The 17,650-nt window shown below is 35.7% G+C and overlaps 2 protein-coding genes across 2 annotated transcripts; both read right to left on the reverse strand.

The window, feature by feature from the left end:
- Window positions 1–6,383: 6,383 nt before the first annotated feature.
- On the reverse strand, window positions 6,384–8,671 carry LOC103417088 (pentatricopeptide repeat-containing protein At3g02490, mitochondrial-like). Its single transcript, XM_008355293.4, has one exon. It carries the CDS (start codon window positions 8,545–8,547, stop codon window positions 6,559–6,561), a length of 1,989 nt encoding a protein of 662 aa, XP_008353515.3. The 5' UTR covers window positions 8,548–8,671; the 3' UTR covers window positions 6,384–6,558.
- Window positions 8,672–16,744: 8,073 nt separating this feature from the next.
- Window positions 16,745–17,571, reverse strand: LOC103404677 (stress-induced protein KIN2-like). Its single transcript, XM_008343612.3, has 2 exons — window positions 17,427–17,571; window positions 16,745–17,202 (listed from the first exon to the last, which is right to left on the reverse strand). The coding sequence occupies exons 1-2, from the start codon at window positions 17,484–17,486 to the stop codon at window positions 17,059–17,061; spliced, it is 204 nt and encodes a 67-aa protein (XP_008341834.2). The 5' UTR covers window positions 17,487–17,571; the 3' UTR covers window positions 16,745–17,058.
- Window positions 17,572–17,650: the final 79 nt, after the last annotated feature.

The raw sequence follows: 17,650 nt of genomic DNA on the forward strand, positions 1-17,650 counted from the left end.
GTCCTGAGGCTGTGGGGGAAATTATATATAAATGGCTCTAATCCTGAAGGAAAAGAACAATTTGAAAGGCAAGGAGATAATTGGAAATCCAATTTGTTAATACTTGTTAAGCTAGTGAACAATGCTTTGAATTGTACCCGCCATACAAAAGACGAGCAATAAGTTTGAAGTTCAAGTAGTCATTTAAAGGATTTAATCTTTTGTAAGTTCGCAAGATCTTGAATGTAACAGCTAATTTCACTTGCTTTTTATCTATTTTTTCATTATGTGATTATGTTTGTTTCCTCTTAAAAAAAATGAGTTAGGAGCTTGTAATTCAAGTGATGAGTAAGAGCGTTCAGTCCATTATAAAAGGTAAAATATTTTGTGTAACTATTTAATTATCCTCATCTCTTTCTGTGATGAGAACGATAGATAAAAAAATGATAGTAGAATAGTAACATGGCATAATATCTGCATAGTAAAGATATATCCATTAAGCGAAAATCGTTATCTAACGAAATAGAAATAAACCAATCAAATTTTATTTTCAATAATTAAGAACGTTTAATCATGTAGTCTAGAAAATAGAAGATCAAACGCTGAATAATCTGGTACATTTTCCGACTAATGGAACCAAAGTTCTTTCTTATTAGCCAGTAATAAGTCATATATATATCATTTACCTAGAGATGGGTGTTATTTTCATATTTTATCCTTGATTATATTTATTGATTTTTTCTCAAATTTAGGACACAAAATGGTCAGTGTGTATGTGGAACTGGGAAATGCCTTGCTTTAGACCATGAGGAGTCCTACATTCCCGGAGCTTGGCCATTCAATAAAGTTACAAAAACATGGTCTTCTTTTTTCAAGAAATTTGAGAATGTGAGAATCTCGAGCAGGACATGAAACTAATGGCGGATTTGGTCACCTACCACAGTGAGCACCATGAGATGATCTTTGCTAGAATTTTTGTTTAAATTTTTTTTACATCATGCAGAATATTATATTATATGTTGTTAATATTATATATTTTTACCAAGGAATTTTTTTAATCATAATTCTGGTTGCTTTTGTGCTGGAAATGTTGGAAGTGCTTTTTAAGATTCCACACAGCACTATCTGCTAACAATCTCACACATGCTCGCACTCTTCTCACCTTCAGGCTTCAGCAGACAGTCATTCCCCAAAACTTGTTCAAAAAGAGAAACTTTGAAAAGCAAAAGCTGCCATCCAAAATCGCTTTTCTCCAGGACACTTCCCTCTAAATTATTTTAAGACCAAATCATACTATTTCGTTCTCATGCTTCAAGCTGCAAGCAATTGTTGTTCTCGTACCCATGGATTATCCATTACACCAGAATATATATATGATGCCATGCTTGCAATACACATGCAACTCTTGAAGAAGAACTTAATACAAATATACAAACTAAGTTTAATATCATATAAGCTAAGCAAAATAACTATTCAAGGAAAAATTTTCCTTGTTTCCAATTGTATACAACTAGACATTTTGTGGTTCTGAATGATGTCATTTTTGCATCATGCATGCAACTCTCATAGTTATGTAGTAATTCTGTTACGAGAGAAAATGGTATAACAAAATCTAAACTAAATAAGCTATAAGTCAAACGACTCCTTCGTATTGAAACAAAAATTTCCTCCAACAATATACAACCGATTATACCTGAGATTTTCTCTAACCTTTTATTTAGAGTTTTTATTTGTAGTGTCATTTTTCTAATATAGGTTTTGATGTGTTAAGTGCTTCATGCATCAAATAGCCAAATATTGTGACCAACAAGAAAATGCAAATTGACCAAACAGAAGAAGAGAACAGAGAAAATAAATAATATGGGGTGGGGGGCTCAGGCATTGTTGTCCCTTTCTTCACATCACCTCAATCCTCCTAAAAAGGGCATTCCCTATAGTAGATTCTCACTACTCAGAACCATACACTTAGATTTTGAATCCGATAAGCCCCAAAGATAAAGTTTTAACCCACCCTTTGTCTCCACTGCATGCCCCTTTCACCTTTATCTTTCAAGAAGATTGACAACGAGGCAAAAGATACAATGTGGGTGCTGCATGATGCTGAAGAAAGTAATGCCTATGGGAAGATGACAGTGCACAGAGTAGGTGATTGGGATGTTAGTTTTACAGTGCCATTTTCTGGTTGGCTTGCATGAAACGGAGCTGCATGCACTTCCATAAAGAGGAAAGCACATATTCACGAGGATCACAGACGTAGTTCGAATAAATTTGGGCATGCTGTAAGCAAGCATTTAGGTCTGTGATGCTGATTGAACGAGATGTATGTACAAAGATAATTAGCTGGTACATCTTTTTGTTTGTGATTTAATTAGGTTTTTAACAATCGAATCGTGTTTGTCGTATCTATGTAATATCAAATTATCCTCCATGCAATTGGAAATCATGAACTTCTCCAATAAAAGTGAGACTGAATGGTACCATACCTAAATCTTTGTAATTTATGATTTATGAATAAGAATTGTTATTAGCACTCCAAAATTTTCATTTGGCACTCCAAAGTGTCTATAATTAGAAAGAAAAATACACTCGTGAGGAGTGTAGAATGAGATTTTTAAAGTACTAATACCAATTTTCTTTACGAATTTGTATTAGGTAAAATGATTGATTTAGCAAGATTCTTTTAATTAAAAAATTATCAGATGATCAGTAGAATCCTTTTAAATAGTGGGCAAGTTGTCTTATTGCGACAAACTGTGGAGTTGTTTGCTTAGGCTCTCCGCAAAGGGTTTGTTTATAAATTATACTTGGATTAAGCAAAGAACAATTATCAGCGGCACCATTTTTCTCAAAACCATCAATTTAAAGCAGTAAAGCACAATGAATTATAACATGATGTATTCATTGTTTCTCTAACCAAAAACAAAACACTTCTTTCATCGTTTACTGTTTCTAAACTTTCATTTTCTATGGGAAAAGAAAGTAATAACACCAGGTTTTCAATTTTTTTTATGTCTCTGGATAATTCCTTTTCATAAACTCACTTAGGAAAGTTTTTACAGAAGATTTTTAACCGAGCAAGGTAGTTTACTTTCTTAGTACTTGCTTACGATAAGGTGAACACTTATATCAAGAGTAGATCGAAAGAACTTGAACAAGTTAGTGGACTTGCTAATCTACTTAATTGGCACGTTATATTTGAAGAGTCATTTATACTTACCTTTAAATCAAAGTTTGACGTGCATGCAAAAATAACTCATTAAAGTTACGATATAAAAAGGGAAGTGTTATTGGCATTCCAAAAATCTCATTCTACACTCCTCACAAGTGTTTTTTTCTTTCATAATATAGAAGCTTGAAGTGTAGAATGAGATTTTGGAGTACTAATAACAATTAAAAAGGTCGTACCCAGTGCACAAGGCTCCCGCTTTACGCAGGGTCTGGGAGAGGTGAATGTCGGCTAGCCTTACCCCCATTTTTGGAGTACTAATAACAATTACTTATAAAAAATTGTTGCACTTACCATATTTGTAGTATATCACACATTTGACCACCTCTCTTTAGATATTAATGTTTTTTTTCTAAACACATTAAACTGTGGTTTTTCCGCAAAAAGTTCTTACTCATAATTTTTTTTTCTAACCACTTGGATGGTAATGTTTAAATAATTTACTTCTTGTTTTTATGTGCTTTGGTGGATTGAAACAAGAGAAAGTGAAACAAGGGCATCATCCAAATGAGTAGGAAATAATTGTCCCTAAACCCTAACCCTTGGTGAAGTTTGAATATATTCAAAATCAATGGAAGAAAAGAATCCTTTAGGCCTCTCCACTCCTGCAACTTTCCACCTCTTTGAAAAAACCAAGTAACCCACATGCTTCTTGCTTCGGTGCTTTGCCTAAGCCATTGAGTATTTTTGACATTACAGAACAACAAAGCAAAAATGTTGAGAAATTTTAGACCCCATATGTCACAAAAATTTGTACTTATCACAGTAAAAATCTGATGCCCACTACCATTGGTCACAAAGTAAGTAGATCCATAATTCCATTTTTATTGTCCAAGGCATGGAATCCAAAGGGAAACTTAATCATGGCAATTGTTCTTTGACAGTATTCTATTTATGAGCCCTAAATGTATAATTAATGGTTAATATATATCAGAGGTGTATTACAAACATCTTAATTAATTGTGTTGGATATCGATATTCTGTAAAAGATTAGTAGTAATTATGTTGTTAAGGTATCAAAAGTGTTGTTTTAAGGGACATTGGGCATCTTTTGTGTGGCCCTAAGAGTGATCTTCTGGCACTCCTTATTGCCATAATGATTCCCATTAGAATGAACATCATTTGGTTTCATATGGTGATAAGCTATTCTTTTTTCTTTTCACCTAGATTGAACGCCTGATAACATAATATATTATATTACAACAAAGAAAATATTATTCTTAATTATCATGTATGAACACTTTTTTGCATAATATATAGTATAAAATATATAGAAGTGTAACATCCACAACATTTATCATCTACATTTCTCAACGTTATTCTGTAAAAAAAAAAATTAAAAAAAAATAAAAAAAATAAAATCGCACTCGTTTTTTCTCTTTATGCACATTCAAGTTTTTTTTCCTTGTGATTTTTCTTCAATTTATTCAATTCAAATACTATAAATATAGAGGGATGTATAAGGACGACAATGTTCTTCTTTTCCGACTTACAGAAAGACGACGACGTTCTTGTATTCCGACACTAAGGCTCTAGAAGGTGACCATTTCCTGAAGTTATGTGAGGTGGGGTCTCATTCACATGAAATCTAAAGTGATGAACATGTTCACAAGACGAAAGACATTGATAGTACCAGAGATAGACAGCTTAGATGAAGCTAAGTTTGAGGGAACACGATGCCCCATCTTTTCCACTTGGTGTTTTTCTGATGGATCGTGTTTTTTAACATCTTTAAACCAATAGATTCATCACTCATCAAACATCTCACTTTATTTCTTCTTTTTACCAAAATTATTCGGCCGATTTGCTCACGCGTCTCTCTTTAACTTTTTCTCTCTGTAACAAAACTGTTGCACAATAATGTTTCATCCCCACCTTGGCTTCTTTTTTCCTTTTGGGTGGGAAAATTTGCCTCCCAAAGAGTTGCTCGTCACTTTAGTTTAAGCCGTGGGATACGATTTTCGCGCATTGACGCTAGGTCTAAAGTAAAACTTTGTTGCGAGCGTACGGGGTTAGCTCAAATGATGAGAGGAGGGTTATGGTAACGGATTAGGATTAGGACAAGTACAAGGTTTGATTCCTTCACATGTAACTGAGAAAGTAAAAAGCCGTTACGGGATTAGAAGGTTTTTAAGATGTTCGGACATCACCTTATGTTGCCTCCGGAGTTTCAGCTCTCTCACATGGAGTAAAATTCAAATTTGAGTGTAAGTTAACGAACACACTGTCCTAACTCACATGTACGTAATCCTACAGAGTTAATGGGCCTAAAACTTGAGAGATGTAAGTGTAAAACTCCTATCCTTTGCGTTTGTTTTTAAGCGTCCAAATTTTGGTCCCCCACTGCACACAACTTTTTGTAAAAACAGAGATAGGAGCTGTGTGGGGAAGCAATTGCTACTAATCATCAAAAGATGATGGCATTTTGTCACATTGTCTGTAAGAATATCACTTGTCTTGTTTATTTCCTGCATTTTCCACAAAACCAGAAAGTTGCAAAATTTCGAGAAAATAAAATTCCAACAAAAAATTTCATGCCTAATGGCATGTTCAGATTGTACCTAATGGCATGTTCGGTCACACTCATCACGTTTTGCTCATTGAAAAGTCTCATTCCATCCATTTTGGCTTCCAGATTGGCATGCCAGTCTTCACCTCATCAAAAATCTCTTTTGGAGTACAGAATTAGGGGGAAAAAGGGCAGATTCAACGTATGAGAAAGCAAAATCCCTTCACCTTTGCTTCTCACAGGGAAAGAAAGCTTTTCAATACAATTTTTTATCTCTTCCCTGGCTGGACAAGTCTTGTTCGTAGCTGAAAACCTAAAACCGGTGCGGTCTCTCACCTATCTTTGCTTCCATAGCAGAACATAAAGCAAGTTCGATGTCCTCTTTCATTGCTGATGATTTTCAGATGAAGCGAGGAAACGTCTTCGATCAGTTCCAGAAAATGACTAGCATTGTAGACGAATCAAAGTTTAGGAGTTCGGCGTCTTACTCCCGAACCCTACATAAACATTCGCCACTGCTTCTCCCGCAACCTCTTACAGAAGACCAAGAGCTTCAAAGGCATATCTGGAAAATATAAGGGATGCTAAAGACTTTTGCAAGAAGTAAGCCTTCAACGGAGATGTAATAGCCATACATGTTATCATAAGAAAAGAAAAAGGAAGAAAATCTGGAAGCTTCAATGCCATTGATTTTATTTTCCAGCACCAGAACAGTTGAAAATACTTCCATGAATCATTAGAATATTAGAGGAGCAAAAGACATATTCAAAACCAAAATTTTTTGAACAAACGCTCTGCTACACTATCCTTGCGAAATACATTACAAGATACAGTCTAACAAAGCCTAAGCAGCCACCGCGGAGGGTGCACCACGTTCTCCAGATTTAGCAGAATAGAATAGATCTAAAACATCAGCATGGTTGCGGATGTAGCCTGGGCATTTGGAAAGGAAATTTTGTGCTTCACTGAGCCGTCCAGCCTTGAAATAGGCTTCAAATACATTGAGAAAGACAGTGGTCGATGGAAATCGCTTTGAGGTCATCGCCTTCAGAAAAGCTAAAGCATCATCACCTGTTCCAGACTTTGATACATACTCAACAAATGGATCTATAAAAGGAGGAAATCCGTGGTATTTCATAATACCCAGAATATTCAGAGCATCTTTAAATCCACCCTGAACCATTAACTTACTGATCAACAATTTGTATGTGGTATGCCATGGCTCGAGCTGCCTTTCATTGACCGAATCGTTGAGTAACTTGTATGCATCTATTGCCCTGTTCTTTCTGCAATACGCATTTACCAATAAATCAAAAGCATAACCAGCAGAGGCAGCCCCCTCTTTCTCAAGCATCTTTTGGAAACAATCAGAAGCCTTGTCGAGAGCACCAGCTACACAGTGACCCTCAATTAAGGATGACCATATCTTGTAATCCGAACTATGCCCAGAAGCTTCCATATTACTAATAAATTCACTTGTTGCCCCCTTTTTGCCAGCACTACTAAGCCGAAATGCAATCCTACTCTGCAAACCACCACTAGCTACAAGCCCACCTTCCTCCATTGCTTTGAAAACCTTATTGCACTCTCCATATCTACCAACACCATTCAGAGACTTAAGGACTGCATTCAGCATTGAATCTGTCAACACATTCCCGTTATCTGCAAAAATTCTCACAACTCTAGAAAATAGACCCATATCCAGCTGCTTACCACCCGCTATTTTCCTCAACAGAAAGGTACAACAATGAACCGAAGGTTTATTTGAACCAGCCATTGCAAACTCATACAAGTCCACAGCATCCTTCATCATTTTCCTCTTACAAAATCGACCTAAAACTTTAACATATGTCTCCTGCTCCAGTTCATACCCATTGCTCCTCATTTCATCAACAACTTTCCAAAACCTATCTATGCAATCTTCCCTTCCCAATACCTTTGCCATAGCATTATAAGTCTGTTGATCATGTTTCAACAAACCACTCTCCTCCATCCACCGAAAAAAAATCAGTGCTTTTGCCGGCTCTGTACTAAGATTTTCCAACGCCATTTTAACCATATCGCTAGAATACGCCACACTCAAATTCCGTATTTGCCTCTCTATATCATCACTCCACACCTCATTTCTAACAATCTTACACACTCTCGAACAAATCTTATCCAGGGAATCGTCAGTAGACCCCGATGCAAACAACGCTCTCAATTTCTCAGCATCACCGTCCAACCCATCCTTCTCAAACTTTTCCAAGGCTTTATCCTGCACCCATTTCGACACACCATACCCTTTCTTCTTCATAACATCAACCAAATCCCAAAACTCATTCACAAACCCATTAACCCCCAAAACACTCAGCATCGAATTATACGACTTGGAGCTCAATCTCTCACCTTCACACGACAATACCCAATCGAAAAACCTCCTAGCCACGTCGGGGCTCGACTCGAGGCTCTTCAAAACCTTCAACACCAACTCATGGCTAATCACAACACTGTTCGACTCCAATGCTTTCCTAATCTGATCCGAACCCCTAGGACTAGCGAAAATATCAGCTATAACTCCATGATCGGAGTCCTTGAGCTCGAGTGCCGGCTGAGATGAGAGGCTGCGGGACAAGGGGTTTCTAGGGTTTATCGATTTTGCGAATCGGGAATTGAAAATGGGCAGCGAAGGTGAAAGCTTCGGGTCGAGAGTATCAGTGTGGAACGAAGTGAAAAAGCTACGTGAATGGAGATTGGGTTGGGAGTTTACCTGAGAGTACGACGGCTTTATGAATTCGTGCGGCGGAGGGCGGCGGTGAGGTCGGAGGAGAAGCAAACGCCATTGCTGTCTCATCGCTTGGATCAGGGTTTTCCGGCTGAGGTAGCGACGATAGATGGATTTGCGTCTGTGACAGAATAGGGTTTTTGGAAGAGGGTTTTCGGAAGAGGGTTTTCTTGATAGAATTGTAGAGTTTGTTAAATACCAAATATAACCTCGTTTAGTTTTCAATTTCCACTCACATCGGTGACTAAAAAATGAGCCTCAATTTTTTTCAAGGGAACTTTAACAAAAAGCACTGGTACTGTTTACTTTAACGAAAAGCACATTTTTATACTAAAAAGTCAATCATTGTACTATTCACTTTACCCTTTATTTTGTCCTTATCATTAAAACTCAAAGTTTTCAAGTCATTTTCATTAGTTTTTTTTTTTAAATTAGCTAAAATGGTCCAAGTCAAATTTTATTTATTGAACTAGACAAAATCAAATATGGATCACATATTAAAAAGTTTGGAAATTAAAAAATTGGGTTAAACGATAGCAAAAGTCTCCGGTCTATAATAGAGTTTAGTTTTGGTCCCTAAACTCTACTAATGGTTTCTTCAGTCCTCGAATTATGTCATTTGTTGTACTAATATTCTTTTTCGTTAAGTTCATCATATTTTCTGTTAAGTTAAATGATAAAATAGAAATTCAAAAATACCTTGTGACTTTTTCATACTTTGCGCTTATAATCAAAACTCCTTAAGAATTGACTAAACGATTTAGTTTAATTGATTTTTTTTTTGTGGAGGTGACCTTATCTGGTGATTTATAATATGAACGGTTCCCATCACAAGTTCAAAATTTTGTAAATAGGCCGCGAGGTATTTTGAGAAGGAACTCCTTCACTACTAGAATTTTGGTTAAAAGACACCCTTTTCATTGGTGTCTATTATAAAGAGTGGACACTCACATTGGTGGCAAACCTCAATTGCCACCAAACAGCCACTAAATAAGAGTACATGTCCTATGTAGAATTCTATATTGTTACAAACACCACCAATATTGCATTGGTGTGTATATGAATAGTACAACATTTTTATATTTTATAGTTATTTCTAAAATTCAAAATATCTCATTCTCCCTCTTATCAGTGGCTAGATTTGAAACTAACATTAGTGCCATTCATACTTATACGCACACCAATCCTATGTGTCAGGATCAATGGCTTTGAAGATATACGCACCAAAGTGGGTGTTAATTACAACATACAATTATCCAAATGGTTATATTTTGAATTGTATTACATGCATTTTAGTAATAGCTCTGTACTATATTAAAACACATGTTCTTAATATAAAATTCACATGAAATTTAAATTTGCAAAAGGATTCACATTTCCAATCCACCCAATTGGTTATATGTCTTCCCTATGGCATTTCTAGTATATACATCAAGTGAAATTCACAAAAAGGATCATAGTTAACTTTTCACTTATTGATGCCAGTGACATTCACCATGCATGGATGATACCCAATCTCATCATCCATGCCAATATTATGCACCACAACAAAACCTTCATCTTCAACTTCTCCACTTGCTTGGATCTCCAAACCAGTCCATGGTTCAATTCTATTGAGACAAACTTCAATCACATCAACTCCATTGGTTCTACCATGTCTCCATCATCATTCTTCTTCAATGCGAACATAATTTCAGCCCTCATTTCACGCTTCATGGTCTCCACTTCCAAGTCCACCTATCTCTTGTGTGCCACAATTGAATCGGTATGTTCTTCCCTCAATTGTGCAAGCACATTTGTTGACTTAATCCTTTGCCTTTCCTATCTCTCACTTGCCTCCATCCTAAGTCTCTCAATTTCAATATTAGCAGCTTTTCTTTGCTCCTCATATGATGCTCTAAGTGCTTTAACCTCTCTAGAAATTCCCCTTGTTTCAGTTATAATACCTGGCACATCAGACCACACAACACCTTTCCCAAACCCTCTGACATGGTTGCCTCTCTCAGGCCCCAATACATCAGCGTACACAATATGGTGAACCTCATCAGTTACAATCTCATTCTTATCCTCGTACACTTTCAACTTTCTATTGAAATCATCTTGTAATTACGTGACAAGATTAATTACTAATGTATATGCACTCTATATACATTTGTAATTCTATTAAATCAAAGATATTCCAACCATATTTCACAATAATACTAGTAATATGAGTGATTATTCTGTTCTTCGGGCTATAGTGCATACCAGTAGACTCATATGCATGGGAATCTCTTTCATTACTCCACTGTATTAACTAATGCAAGCTTCCATTGGCTTATGCTCTTTGTTTCATTGACATTAAATAGCAATTAATCTAAACCACTATCATTCAGAATCCATAAACCTTTTATATATCTCACCTACATATAAATAGTAGCATCTGGTAATTGATGGCATACTTACAATTATTTCAGCTGACCGAGCATCCACTGGTTCCCCACTCTTCCAAGTATGTGTCAACGTAAAGAATGTAATGCAGTCCGGTTTGCTTCCATTAACTTGTTCCTGTAAACATAAAATGTCAAATAACTAATTTACACTTTATTTCATATCTTAACATCAACATTCACCTTCATTCCATTTGCACTAACATGTAATTAAGTTAACATAACACAAAACAACTGGAAGAGCCTTACTATTCGTGTCTGATTTGCGCAAAACTCTTGGTTCCAATTGTGTGATTTATTTTTATCGCCTTCCTATTGTTTCTAGATGATGTAGCACGTTTCTGTATATGTCAAATTTATCATTTAGTTAGGTTATGTTGAAGGAAATTCATCACAATTTCCAATACATATAATCCAGACATTTATAAACGTCATTATGTCATAACTAAATCAAGCATATATGGTGTATAAAACAGGAAGAACATTTGTTGATTGTGTGTGGTACCTGAGCATCTATAGTATCCCATAGATGCATTAGCAATTTCCATTGGCCTTGGTTGACAAGGCCATCACAACAATGGAACCTCTCTGCTAATGGTGAGTGCAAAAATGGAGTATATTATGCCTTCTTGAGACTTGCCTTGTAATGCTTCCATTTATCATTTAATTTCAACTCACAAACTCAACGAATTTTTGGCTCCAATTCTAGTTTTATAGCATATGTCCAATCAAGAGTCACCTGCCTATTTACATATATATGATGTTGTTAATTATGCACTATCATTTAATATATGAAATATGAATCTGTACAGTTACTTTGTAATACCCCTCCAGTAGGTTTCAAGTATTTTTCTACTAAAACAAATAAAAATTAAAGGAGACAAAGTTAAAAGAAACCATGTTGCACATCACCATGCTGCATCTTAGTGGTGCATAATGTGTTGTTTACCCTATTCTAATTGTCTATGGAGCCTCTTACTAAGTAATTGGTGCCTCTTATTTCAAATTTTTCACATTGAACCAGGATTTATTCTAGACCAACTGCAAAATAATTGACATAACAAATAAAAGAGTTAAACTTGTGTATGGATAACAACATTTGAGGTCAAAGTAGGATTGGAATGAATTAATCATAATTAAAAACTTATGGTTTTAAATTGCTTGTTGCCAAAGGAAATAAAAGCCGACGTTATGGCATTTTTTGGGTTTTTTTTTATTCGATGGTTAAAACTAAAAGACAATCCCTTAGCTATCTATATATATAGGAAAACCAATCAACTATTAATGCCTCTTCTATTTATTTATCTTAATCCTCTGCCAAGCATGATCCATGTTTGAAGCCTTGTAGAAATTCCTCCAATCAACTATGTTAATTGAAAAATATGATGATTCTTGAGAGAGCATTCCTAAAAACCTAGAAAATCTTGCAACAGTATGAGGAGGCTCTACCGGCTGCCCTTTGTCATTAAATTTCATCAGCTCATTTGTACCATTGGGTGCCCATCATGGCCTATTTATTCCCGTAGGGCCATGTGCTCTATAGGTCCTAAGATGACGTTCATCCAGGACCCCTTCAACATTATTTGGAACCGTTAAATAATCTATATGGTCATGTTCCATCAGGTTGAATGCCGATGGTTGAGTTTCGATGCCATTGTCAAGCGACATTGATGCAAGTGAGTTATTGTTCCTCATTAGCTTTGTCAACTACCTTTCATGTAAACACAAGACAAGTGTGTTAAATTAACATCTGTAAACAAAAGCATTTATATTTAATTCTACAATTAATTTCTGGTAAACAAGATAAGTGTAGTAGATGCCTTCTAAAATTGCTTCAATGAAACCTCTCTGCCCTCAGATATTTTCTTGTTTGAGTTGATAGTTTGATGCAATTAAACAAGATAAGTGTATAAAGTGATAGCTATAAAGACATACACATTTATTTTTTGAAATCCAATCTTTAAATTTTTGCAGAGAGTTAAGGCGAGCGGGAAGTCCTCCCGCCTAATAATCCCGCTCAACCATTAATTAAATGATATACCCTTATGGAGGTAAGCCCCTAGCCACACAAAATGGCCAGGTGTTTCTATTACCAAATAAAAAAATTGGCTAGCTGTTAATAATTTGGCAGTCTATAATTTGGCAGATTTAGAATTCATGGTCGATGAGATTGGCATATACATTGTGTGGTCAAAGTTCAGTGATTTTGTAAGGAGACTCCCATTAGAGACTATTAATTGTTGAAACCCGAATTAAATTTCAATTATAAATATCAAATGAAGAGTTTTTGCGACTTACACCAGTTTCAAAAACTCTCTAAATCACAGCCCCTTTATTCCCAAACGCTCGCAGATAGTTGTTTCGAAACACAAGTGAACCCCTTGTTCTTGCGGTTGATCATTAAGTTATTGGTCCAATGATTCCTGCGCCAACCAATAACATTGCAATCCCGGTTGCCACCCAGGAAAACATTGTCCATGTACTCACTGCCAATCATGAAGATCCTGATTTTTGGCATTACCTAGATGCTAACTTTCACGTTGAAGTCGAGTATAAGGCAAACCCTACATTGCAACCAGGTACCAATCAGCAGTTCGAATCCCTTGCAAAGGCAAATGATGCTTGGGGTGTATGGAACGACTTTTTTCATGGCTATAACATGCCCATTTACCCTCTTCAATCACCCAATCCCTTGATCAATATTTACTGTCCTCATTATGATGAGGCAGTGAAAAATGTGATCTTGAAAGATGAGCACTTTCCATCTGATCTTCCAGGTTTCGGTGTGAACGTGCTTCCTTCCTGATCTAACGAAATCGGTTACGTGAATCATGGTAGCAGTGGAAAGCAACCTTCCATCAGTGGTGATACAGTGAATATAATGTCATCTTTTTTTTCAAGGTGATTCATACCGCTTTGATCCTATTAAGATTTGCAATGTTGTACACTTTCTGACCAGTGTGATTTTTCATAGGCATGCCACCCATTCCACTAGGACCCGAGAAAATATCTTCAAGCAACAGGCCTAGTTCACAATAAGAAGTATTAACACTAGTAATTTGTTGTGCAGCTTGGCTACTTGGAAGAGGGTCACCAAATGTCTCCCCATGCCATACCCATGGGCCTTCCAAGTATGAACGATCCATACCTTCAACAATTAGATGCACTTCGACTTCATTGTTACTCAACCAGAACCTATTCAAGCATTTAGCACATGGACATTTGATGTTGCCATCATGAGAAGATACTTCTAATGAGTTTGAGATAAATTTTGCTAGCCCTGTTCTGTAATCCTCTGTAAACGGATTCAAAGTGGCCCAACTTTTGTCCATCTTGCTTGAATATAATCAATAGTTTCCAGAATTGGCACAATAAGGTGCCTAATGATTAAGAAGTCAAGTAAACTATGTAACTGAAACCAATTAAGTAAATATAGTATGCGAATAAAGAGACAAAAAATTACAAACGCAACTACAAGGGAGAGTATATATTGTACGAAAAAATCATTTGTAACAGGAAAACAAAAAATCAATCGATTTTATGAGTTACATTGTATGTATGAGACTTGCAATAGATTTTAGGGTGCATGGGATAGTAAGAAGTTCATATAATTCACCAGAAGAAGGAAGAAAATATTTCATATACTTAATACTGTCGGTTGGGCAGTTATTAATATAACGAAGCTTAAAAATGGGGAACAAAGGGGCAAGAAACTAGGAAGCCGTTAAAGAAATTCTTTAGTTGAACCCTAAAACGTGAGTAATTGGAGAATCAAACAGATGAAGAAGCATGATAAACAAATTGAACATTTTGACATGAAAAATTTTGAATATTAAATACAAGAAACTAAAAATTACCTGTTGGAAATCCCCAAAATCACTTCTATGTCTTGCAGCCCCAATTTGATAGTACGAAACCCAACTGACAAAAAAATAATGAACCGAGGAGCTTTATCTGTTGAGAAATTGAGAGGGCAAGGTTTGAGAAGCAGACATCCGAATTGCATTGATTCGTCCACCTTTAAAACCAAAAGATATTCTTATAATATGGACTCCACTCCATGACTTTTCTCACTCATTTTAGTGGGTATCCAAAAAAACAAATAACTAGCACCACTTTGGTGCCTAAAAAGTAAATAATAAAATTAAAATGCAAAAGAAAAGTATTTTTAAGAAATAAAGTTATTTAATAGACACCAATAGTTGGTATCTCAATTTTGAAGGCCACCGTTATCAACGGCATCCAACTATAAAGACACCAAAAAATACTAAGAGTGCTTGCTTTATGTCTATGGTCACAAATTGCAAATGGTGTGCAAACATCGGTGTCCTATAGCCATAATTCTAATAGTGCTTTTAACTCTAACAAGCCAAGCTCTTTTCATTTTTCAAATAAATTAAATATTTTTCTGTATGAAAAGACCACTATACCCTTAAATTTGGTGGAAGTGAAGATAGATTTGATGGAAGGACCATTCATGTAGCTCATGGTTAAGTTAGAGGATGAGACAAACTAATATGAGAGTTCAAAGAAGAAAACTAAATATGGGGTAAAGTTTAGGGACCTTAGCTACCACATACCCTAATTGATTAGTTATTATTCGGTTTTGATCATTTAAGTATCAATTGCACAGCAAAAACATCACATAAATTAATCATTTAGCAATTAAAATCTATATTTCATTATTTCGTCCAAAATCAGCCACCAGATTAGCCAGTGGCTTTGCCAACTTTTTATAGCCAACCTTCAATCTTATTAGTTAGTTGAAGACATGAATTTTTGTTGCTGTAGTATTATCTTAATTCATTGCGTTTGGTCCCAATTTATTGGTTTCTGACTTTCACTCATGAAAAAAAGGGGCATAAGGTTTCAGTTTTAATATTTTACATACTGAAGTTTTAGAGTTTGTTTCAAAATCATAAGAATATGTAGTTGAATTCATAGGGGGTGTGTAAACTTAAAAAAAAAAAATCATTTTAAATTGTTCATTTTTTCATTTTCTGCGTTTCTACCCTCATAATTCTTCACTCAATTTCTATTGATTGAACATAGCTTTGAGGTTTCAATTAATAAAATTTATTTGTACCATCGAGCTTTCTATCTTCTAAATATCTTTGCATATTTAGAAAACTATTTCACAAGGTGAATCCAACCACCCAACTTTGAATATCCTAACTTCGTCCATGCTTATGTCACGTAAGTCATTCTCCTTAAGGTGACTCAATTCTTAAACATATTTTATGTCAAATCTTAAACCTTGTAAAACACATATATGTTTAAAAAGAATATTTATATAGAACTGGCAGAAATGCAGGGATGTACCCTTCACATAAAACACATAACTCAACATGAATGAAACAGAATACAGCACTTATCACCCCTTCGTCGCTTGATTGCCGTTAAATAGGTAAATCAGTTGCTCAAACCCTAACTGCACTATCAATTTCTTCATTCATTCTTCTTGTATTTAACTGTAGAAGTTTTGAACCAAACCTCCATGGACATGTACAGAAGCTTCTAGGGTTTTGTATCTTCACTGTTTTGCCTTTGATGTTTTATTTAATTTTTATTTCTTTGTCATCTTTTTGTCTATGTCATTTATCTATGTTATAGTGCCTATATACAATGATCTTATCCACTTCTATATTGGAAAATTTGGCCATTTATATTTTTCATTTTATGAACTGAAATAGCTTGTATTGTTAAGGATCCAAAGTTGACTTTTATAAGCAAAATACCACTGCCTTTTAGCAACACTTTAATTATTTTAATTATCTTAATATCATGAAATAATATAAAAGTTAGGATTAAAATAAAAGTTAAAGATGAAGATATAATTTTAAAAAACCATCACATAATGATGAAAAGTTCATGAATTAACTGGGTGAGAACTACAACGAACGGAGCCACTCTACGTTCTTCAAAGGAGAGACAAACATTAACAAAAGAAAAAAGAAACGAAAACCGAACAAGTGTGAAGCACACACCCAACTGAGAGCTTGACAACTTCCCTGCAACTGAGACGCCGAGGGGCTAAAGCTCCCTTTGTTGCAAACAAGAAATTAAAACAAACCACTAAAAAAGCTGTCCAATAAGAGGCTCCAAAGTTCCCTAAAACCCAAAAAGTTCAAGAACTAAATGTGAAAACGCTTCATTTGTTCATGCCGGTGGCGTTCTTGACGGCATCGGCAGCTCCCTGTGCCTTGGCCTGCATGTTCTGGCCAGCATCCTGCATTGTTTCCTTGGCAGACTGGGCAGCATTGTTAGCCTTGTCCATCATTCCACTGGCCTTCTCCTGTCAAATCCCAAATCATCCAATACAACACACACACCTCAATCTCAATGCACAATCAATATTAAAGCAAAAGAAAACGTAACGAAAAACTGTTATTGACGCTCCAAAATAGTCGATCATGCACTAGAATCATAAGAACAAAGAAGAAACGAGTACATTATACATGACTATTTTAAAACGCTCGGAACATTTCCAAACGAAAAATGGAGATAAGTGAGGGTTACCTGAGCTTGGCCCTTGGCCTCTCCAGCGTGGTAGCTCATCTTCTGGGAGTTGTCGGCCATTTTCTTCTAGTTGGAAATTGGAGAAAAAGAACACTTTGAAATCGATTGAAGTTCTTAGAGATGGTAGTTGATTTGTTTGATGATGAAATACTCACAGTCGGATAGGTTTATATAGGGTTTTGGACCACCTGAATGCTCGACACGTGTGATGCCACGCGTAAGTC

The sequence above is a fragment of the Malus domestica genome, chromosome 17 (assembly GCF_042453785.1).
Source record: "Malus domestica chromosome 17, GDT2T_hap1".
Taxonomy (NCBI): Eukaryota; Viridiplantae; Streptophyta; class Magnoliopsida; order Rosales; family Rosaceae; genus Malus; species Malus domestica.

What these genes read in the sequence shown, in the direction of transcription:
- LOC103417088 (XM_008355293.4), bottom strand. Translation starts at nt 8,547, where the DNA reads ATGAGACAGCAATGGCGTTTGCTTCTCCTCCGACCTCACCGCCGCCCT.
- LOC103404677 (XM_008343612.3), bottom strand. Translation starts at nt 17,486, where the DNA reads ATGGCCGACAACTCCCAGAAGATGAGCTACCACGCTGGAGAGGCCAAG. An exon ending in AGGCCAAGGGCCAAGCTCAG is followed by an intron (nt 17,203 to 17,426) that starts GTAACCCTCACT and finishes GGGATTTGACAG; the next exon opens with GAGAAGGCCAGTGGAATGAT.